Source organism: Arachis ipaensis, chromosome B9 (assembly GCF_059453495.1).
Source record: "Arachis ipaensis isolate K30076 ecotype BB chromosome B9, ASM5945349v1, whole genome shotgun sequence".
In the NCBI taxonomy this organism is placed as follows: domain Eukaryota; kingdom Viridiplantae; phylum Streptophyta; class Magnoliopsida; order Fabales; family Fabaceae; genus Arachis; species Arachis ipaensis.
In genome coordinates, this window is record NC_142444.1 from 9975653 (window position 1) to 9984850 (window position 9198).

At 26.4% G+C, this 9198-nt stretch overlaps 1 protein-coding gene across 1 annotated transcript; it reads right to left on the bottom strand.

Moving 5' to 3' along the window:
- Positions 1–930: 930 nt before the first annotated feature.
- Positions 931–5830, bottom strand: LOC148543699 (uncharacterized). Its single transcript, XM_088498666.1, has 3 exons — positions 5698–5830; positions 3563–3692; positions 931–1723 (listed from the first exon to the last, which is right to left on the bottom strand). Exons 1-3 carry the CDS (start codon positions 5828–5830, stop codon positions 931–933), a joined length of 1056 nt encoding a protein of 351 aa, XP_088354792.1.
- Between the last annotated feature and the right edge of the window lie 3368 nt (positions 5831–9198).

Sequence of the window (9198 nt, forward strand, 5' to 3'; positions counted from 1 at the left end):
AGCAAAATATATTAAAAAAAATAAAAAATCGATCGTTTTTCATCTTCTCCAATTACCCATCTAAAACAAAGCAGTAAAAGTCCCAAACCAAAATCCTAGGTTCTTTGCCGCCGCCGTCCATAGGCACCACTTCATTTACAAATGAGCCTCGTCAGGGATCAGACCCAAAAGTAATGCCTGAAAAGTCAAGAAATTCTTCACCTTTTCGTCGATTAAGCCTCAACATTGGCCATACAAGCAAAGGTTCTACCTCTAAAGAGATTGGGCACACGTCGCATTTGAGCTCCACACCAGCTCTTAAATCAAACATGCAAGATGTGAGGGACTATGTTAGATCAAACACTTTAGGCGATGATAAAACTTGTGATCCAGGCAGCGGCGAAGAACCTAGGGTTTTGGTTTGGGATTTTTACTACTTTGCTTGAGAGGGGTAATTGGAGAAGATGAAGAACGATTGGTTTTTTGTTTTTTTTTTATATGTTTTGCTTAGAGGGGGCACGAATGATTAGAGAAATTGGAGAAGATGAAGAAATTTTGATTTTTTGTTTTTTTAATATGTTTTTATTTTGTTGTTTAAATTATTTGAAACTATAAAATTAGGATTAATTGAATTTTAAAATTTCGTTAATTTAAAAGGATATTTTTGTCTAATCAAATAAAAGAATGATGTTTAAGACTTTTTATATATTAAATAAAAAATAAATGTTGATGTGGAAAATAAATTCCACGTGGATTGTTATTATTTGTCCATATTTTAAACATATCGGTACGTATGAATTTATCATCATACCGTAGCAAACACTTAATTAAATCTTCCTAACGATATTTTAGAATAATTTTCCTAAAAAAATAAAATATAAATAAATAAATATTTGTGCAAGAATATGAAATTTTTTATTTATTTTTGAGTATAAAAAATGATAGAAAGTGTCATGAGAGTAACCAGGAAACGATATCATCAATTTGATTATGGGGACCCAACATCTCTGCCAATTTAATGCAATCACTTTCCCAATCATCTTCCCACAGCCATGTCAGCAAGTTCTCTCTATTCACAGACCCATTATTAAAGTCCATAATACTCTCTATATCCAAGTGATGATTATTCTCATTTATTCCCACTTTCCAGCACTCTCCACTTTCCCCATTGGAGCTCATCTTGTTATTCACATTATCATTACTACTACCCTCTCTAGTTTGGTCCACACCCAAACTATTATTGCTAGTACTGATGCTTTCTTCATTTAAGATTCCAACCTTATGGTCAACTTGTTCATCTATCATTTGTTTCTCATACATTGTTGTCCAGTGTACTTTTTCTTCTTCCCCATCGTCTTCTGCTTTCAACACCGTGGTGCTAAACTTCATGAAATCCAAGTCCATGTCCAAGACCATGAAATCCTCCATGGTGTTGAACAAAGCCTCACTATATATGAAAGGAGTTGAAGGTGCTGGGATAAGAAAGTCTTCATGTTTGTTCTTGTGAGGTGCGGTGTCTTTAGGGTTTTGTGTGTTATTCTTGATGATGATGGACGAACGGCTTGATCTGATGCCACGTGGTCTTGGCTTAGGAGGAAGGACATCGGTGAAGCCTGGGAGGGAAGTGTGTATGGTAGTTGCTACTCTCGGGAAACAGTAGAGTTTCCTGCTGAGGTTAGAGTTCCAGTAATTTTTTATTTCGTTGTCTGTTCTTCCTGGCAAATGGCTTGCTATCGTTGCCCACCTAAACCAATTCAAGCCCAAGAGAATTTCAATCGTAAGAATATAGGTTAAAATATGAAATATAATTAAGTCTATAATTATTTTTTGTATATTATTTATATACACGTAATGATATGTCTATAAAAAAATTTTCGGTTACATTGATATAAAAAATAAATATAATTAAATTACTGTATAATTTTTTTTATACTATCAATATATTAAAATTAAATTCATATATAATTCACTTATATTTGTCAAAAAGTTTTTATAGAGAAATATTTGACTAATGCACACCTGAATTGCAATAAGAAAATTTAGGTGATTAACATTTTTTAGTTAATATATAGTCAATAAATTTATTTTAGCTAAGATTTTTCACATATTTAATTTTTTTTTTAAAAAATTAATTATTTCGCTGTCTCCTTTAATTTTTAAAATTCAAATGTGTGAACCTGTAGTCTATTTTTTTATTGATGATTGTTTTATACCTTTTTTTAAGAAAATATATGCGAGTGCTGGTCTGCTGGATATATGTTGACAAAAATATATTATATTATTGTATTTAATTTATATTTTTATACGCATTTTTAAATGCTCTTTAATTAATTGCTAAATAAAAAGTGATACAAATGCATCTTTATTTAGTATGTGTTTCTATTTTATATTTTTATTTTAGTATTTTTTACTTTTAAGATTTTCTATGAAAAAAAAATAGAAAACAGAATTTTAACTATTTTATTTTATTTATTATATATACATAGAACAAATAAGTATATAGGACATATAAGACTTAGGTTGATATGAGTTCTCTACGGATAGAATGCAGCATGTTTCACTATTGAGGGATGAGGACAACAGGAAAGATTAGCTAATTAGTAACTCAATAGAATGTTAAGGATTCTTTTGCTAATTTTTTTTTAATTGAAACTCTTTTCTTTAATTCCCACGTACCAAATTAAAAATACTATTACTAAAACACAAAAAATAAAAAAATATTTCAAGAATATTACAAATATTGTTCTCTTAGGCTGTGTTTGTTCATAAAAACCAGCTATAAAATCGTATTTGTCAGATGAGATATAAATAGAGACGATATTATTTTATATAATTTTGAATTAGTATATTTTGTATCTTTTCTGTGATACTGAAACACTAAACAAATACACAACTTAATTTTTTTTTTATTATCACAATCAAATTTTTATAATTATATTTTTTATTCTAAATTTGTTGTGATGAAAAAATGAAGATAAATTATATTTTTTATTTTATATTCAATTTATCATCAAATAAAATATAAAATACTACTAATTTTTGTATCTCTGTCTTTTTTGTTATGTTCTCCTTATTTTATCTTGTCTTATCTTATCCTCGAAACTAAATATAGCCTTAAGTAGCGTTAAGAAAAAAAAGATTGAATTATGTCTCAATATTCTATTTGATGAAAATAACTACTGCGATGAAGTGAGAAATCAGGAGTAAAATAAAAGTGAAGTTGGAGAGTTGAAAATGGTAAAAGAGGTAAAATGAAAATTAAAAAATTATATAAAGATATTTTTAAAAATAAATATTATTAAAATTTTAGTTTTCCACCTAATTGTAGAAATTTCAATTTCTTTTATCCTCACTTTCTAAAAATACTAAAAAAAAGAACTAAAATTTTATATCTCAAACATTCTTACCATTAAACACAATTCTTAAATTCGGGGCTCTAATCTTTAGAAACTACCACTACCTTAAATTTGTTACTTGCGGCACCTCAAGTATTCTAAAACATTCTCCAAATTTAATGAAGTGGTTTTAATATCCTCTTTGGTTTTATAATTATTTATGGATGAATGTTGTTATGGGGACAAACCTGTTGCCAAAAGAAGCTTGCAAGTTGACGATGGTGTCTTCCTCTTCAGCTGAAAAGTTCCCTCTTTTGATGCCACCTTTCAAATAGTTAACCCACCTCAGTCTGCAACTCTTACCACATCTTAATAATCCTTCACAACCCCAAAAACATCCTCATCATTATTAACAACCCAATTTTTCGCTTCATTAAGGAAGACTATATATATCATAAAAATAAAAAATATTAAAAGTCATGATTCATTCTCTTATTTATTTTTTAAAAATTTTTAAATAAAAATTTTAAATTTTCATTCTTTTTATATTTTTAAAAATAACATATTACTCATTTAAGTATTAAGAGATAATTAAAATAATAAATTAGAACTCTAATAATTATATACACACAAACCCCTCTCCCATCAAATCATCACCATCCTCAGTTTGCGTGGCCACCTTTCTCACCACCTTCATCTTCAAAAACTAACTTAATTATATATATACTACGTAAATTCGAAGTTTAAGGATAAAAGTTTTTAATTGAATTGGTTTGTATAATTTTTTAGGATAAAACACACTAATAAATTATTTCAGCCTCAAAATTACACCAATATTCTATTTTAATTTTCATTACAATAATCATGTTTTGAATGATTCTATGTACATTTTTTAGTAGTAAATGAAATCAATTGAATTCGATTTAACATGTATATGTTATATCAGTAATAAATCGAATAAACTAGATTTGATTTACTACTAATACAGCATATACTAATACATCATATATATGTAAATCGAATAACTACTTGTACTGATTATTGATATTTTCTACTTTTAAGTTAATTATTTATTTATTTTATATTAATTTTAAAACATAAATGTCAATACTCTGTAATAAATGTCAATAAAAAAATATCTCTATTTAAATTCAAGTAAAATATAAAAAAATCAAAATAAATATGAATAGAAATCTAATTTTTATGCTTTAGTTTAAATTTCAGAAAATCTACATTTTTATAAATTTATGAATTTAAAATGGAACAATAAATAATTTTTAAAAATTTTATTAAAAACCATCCTTTGACTAATTAACATCTAAAGAATTATTATCAGAACTATTAATGTTAAAAGAATTAATATAAAATATAGCTCTCTAAAATAACAGAGATTAAAATTTAAATTTTGTCAAAATAACATAGAGATTAAACAAGACATATATTTATGTACAACAATCGTCAGTGTATGTGCTCCCCACCAACAAGCTTTGAAGATTCCAACAACTTCATTAAGTAATGCAGGGAAAATAGTGAATAAATAGAAGGAAAGCTATAATTAATTCTCTCGAATTTTGTTCTATACACAATTCGTTCGACATCTTGAAATTGCTAAATATTTTTTTAGAAAAATAATTGTTACTAAAGGATAATTTGTCAATAAAAGACATATGAAAAAAAATTGAAATATATTTTTATATGTTAAAGTATCCGCATACACATTTTAAACATTTTGGATGTAATTAAACCGCAAATTAAATAAGAAAAATTTAAATGGATGAATTATAGTTTTCACTACATATTATTTTTAGAAGATGTGGCCGGGGGAATATAAATTAATAATGGAAACAAATATGTGTATATCTATCTACATATCTACATATTACATTGAAATTCAGGTAATTAAAAAATCATATATATATTTTTATGAAAGACATGCAACACTACTACACAATAATATAGTTAAGCATAACATTGGTATGATGGTATCTCCCCTTAAAATATATAAATATTTTGAAAAATTAATAAGATAAATTTTACTAACCGAAATAAATTAAGATAAAATTATTAATTTAATTTGGTGAAAACTCAAGTGCAGTTGATTTCACGTGAAGTTGATAATTGAGAGCCGTTAGAAGAAAATTTAATCAAATCATCTAACGGCTTTCAATTATCAACTTCACGTAAAGTTGACTGCACCTGAGTTTCCACCATTTAATTTATCCTAATACAAACTCTTTAATCCCCCACCCCCGCGCGCGCCCCCAATAAAACAAAGTAATAAAACTAAGAACCCCAAATAAAACAAAGTAATAAAACTAAGAAAAGTAGTAATTAAATAGCACTAAAAAGATATTTAACTAATTAATAAAGTGATAATACCAACCTGCATTTTTGGGCAATGACCTCCATGAACCTTCACCATTGGCTTTTATATACTTTGTTAATAGTTCATCCTCCTCTTCTGTCCACTTTCCCTTCTTCAACCCCACTTTTTCACAACAAGGAGCCCTTCCCATATTGAATTAGAAGAATGATCAAGAAATAATCTATTATATCCACTAAATTAATTTTCTACCTATTTATATTATTATTTACAAGTGGCACTACAATCAAGAAAAATACCAATGCAATGGCTACATATAATTAGGGTTTTGAAAGATTGAGAAGAAGGAGAACTAAAGGATGCATGCAAGAAATTTGTGTGTGAATGTGAATTGAATTGTAGAAAGGCAGAGGAATGTGAGTGATTTATAAGGGTGTGTTTATTATTGATTGTGAGATATGAACGGTGGAAGATTGTGCCACGTAGAGTGTCTATGAATGATACAGTGGTAGCTCACCCACTGTCGGCGAGAACCTCGTATAGTAAATATGTGGGTCAAATGTCAATCATGCATGTCCCATGTTACGTTACGTTTCTATATGGTCCTGTTTATTATTACTACATAGGACTTCCCATGTTACGTTCATGGTCCTGTTTATTATTACTAAGTTCATGCTCTTATTTAATATTTTATAAGAATAATAATGTTACATAGTCCTCGTCTATTTTTTTTATTTTTATGCAGATTTTATTAGAACTTTTTTTTTTAGAATTATTTCTGTCTAATTTTCTTTTTTTTTGTTTGGATTTCAAATCCTGATGTCTTTAAAAAAAAATTTAATTAAATTTTTAAATTATAAATTATAAATTTTAATAATATAAAAATAAATTATTAACTAATATTAATAAAAAGTATTGACTCTTAATATCTTTATTTTATATAAAATACTCCTCCTTTTCTAGCAAGTGAAATAGTACTAAAATGCATTAACATATTTGTCGGGAATGTATGTTCACAATATAATATATCGTGGGTGAAATAATTTATTATTATTATTTAACAAAAAATTAATATAATAAAATCTTTGAATAAATTTAAAAAATTATCATTAGTATAGAAATAATAATATTGAGTAATAAATTTTTATAGTTCAATTTAAATTATTTTTTATCATATAATTATTAAAAATATATTAATAATTCATATATATATATATAAATTTTTATTGGATGAAGACTAATAAATTTTATTTAGTAAATTATATATACATGACACATATAGAGATATATCATATATGATTATTGAATTAGTTTACTCTAAAAATTTTTAAGAATTATAATTACTGTATATTTGTCAATAGAAAATTTTTATAATAAACATGATATTAGAGTTTTGTCTAACTTGCAACTATTATGGTAATTAACACAAAATTTATTAATGATTGGGTGTGATTTAAATACTTGTAGAATTAATGATTAGTTAATAAAAAATTTATTAACTCTTGATAAAAAATTCGAACTATATGATTATAATGAGTGAATTAATAAAGCCTTGGCTAAGGGAATTGAATTATTAAAAAATAAATTTCTTAGGACATTCTTAATTCATTATAATAATGATAATATGTTAGAGTTTGACAATTGTATAAATCATATTCTAAGGGTTAACCACAAGTTGAAAAGATAACAGAAATTATATATATTCTGTTATTTTTTTATTTTAATTAGTAAAAATATATCATTTTATATTATTGGATCACTGAAGAGTGTTGTTAGACACTAATTTTAATTAATAAATTTAATATGAATATTTACTACGCACATGGTGTTAAATTTATGAGATTACACACTAATAAGTATTGTAATCTTTATGTTGATAAAGAATTATTTAATTATTAATTTTATTTGATCCCAAGAAAATGATTTTCTTAAATCAAATAGAATGTTATTATATCTTTTTTCTAGCATAAAAAATATAATAAAAGTGATAATTCATGAGAATGTTAAATGAGAATGTTAAATGATGATTAAGAATAATTAATGAGTTTTAAAATTTAAATTTTAAATTTGCATAAGATTCTAATTAAATGTATTTTAAATTGAGGTGTGATTTGATTTATAAAATTTTAATTTAAATAAGATAAATTCAAATCTAAAATAAAATAAGATTTAAATTCAAAAATTAAAATTAAGAATAACATGCATATCATACTATATATATGTAATCATGTAAAGGCACTACTCGAAAAAGATAACACACAATTTGTTTTTTTATCTCTACATATATAAATAGGGGCCTGCTACATATACAAGTCTTTTTGGCTTACAAGTCTTATAAGTTGGCACAAGCCCAACAAAAAACACGCATTACACTCCCACATTCAAGAGTAAATAAACGCACGTTATTCAATCACTTCCTGTTCCAAAATGCGCTACTCACCATGCATTATAAACGACTCTTCTTCTTCTTCCTCTATGAAAACGAGTTTCTTGTCAAATTTGAAGATAATGGAACTTCAGAAATACACCAAAACGATTACAGAAATACACACAAACGATTACAGAAATATACCCAAAGGATTATAGAAATACACCCAAACGATTACAGGAATTCACCCAAACAATTATAGAAATACACCCAAAGAATTACAGAAATACACCCAAAAGATTACAAAAACTACACCCAAAAGATTTAAGAAATACACCCAAAAATCGTTGAAGTACACCTTATGCATAATTCATAACTCTTTCTCTTTCTCCTCCTCATCTTTTGCTGTTTCTTCTTCTTCAAAAACGATTTCAGAGCTTGATGTCAAAAAACAATGGAAATCGAGAATAACGAAGAAAGAAAACAGAAAGAAAAGCACGTAAATGAAGAAGGAGAAAGAGAAGGCAAGAAACGAAAAAAAGAAGAAGAAAAAGAAGAAGAGGAAGAAGAACGTGCAGTAAGAAGAAAAAGAAGGTGCAGTGAAAATGTGCAGTAATGGTTGAAAAAGAAGAAATAGAAGACAAGAAACGAAAGAAAAGAAGAAAAAGAAGAAAAAGAAGAGGAAGAGGAAGAAGAACGTGTGCAAGAAGAAGGATGTGTATTTATAAAGACTTGTATAAAAAAAATACTTGTATGTGGAGAATTTCTCATATAAATATATGTGAATTTAATTTTTGAAAAAAAAATTAGTACAAAGAGTTGTAAATTTGAACAAGAATTTTTTAATTCAAATCATATTTTCATTAGACTATAAGTTGATAATAAGAATTAATCTCCGTGTGAATACGCATAATCCCTTCGTACAATCAAACGAAGAAAATTTTTTAACCTATTTCATCTCTCGTTCTTTAACCATTTACATGGTTGGAGGTTCATTTTGCTGCCTAATAATTTATATTTTTGAGATACTACCACATATAGTGATGAAGAACTTGGTCATCGTTATCAATGATGGATCTTATGATAATTTTGGGCAAAAGCCACATATTTTAGATGTACGATAAGCCAACACAGCTTTCAATAATTATAACTTTCGTTTTCTGTCTGTACGATAATAGAAGCTAAGTAATCTG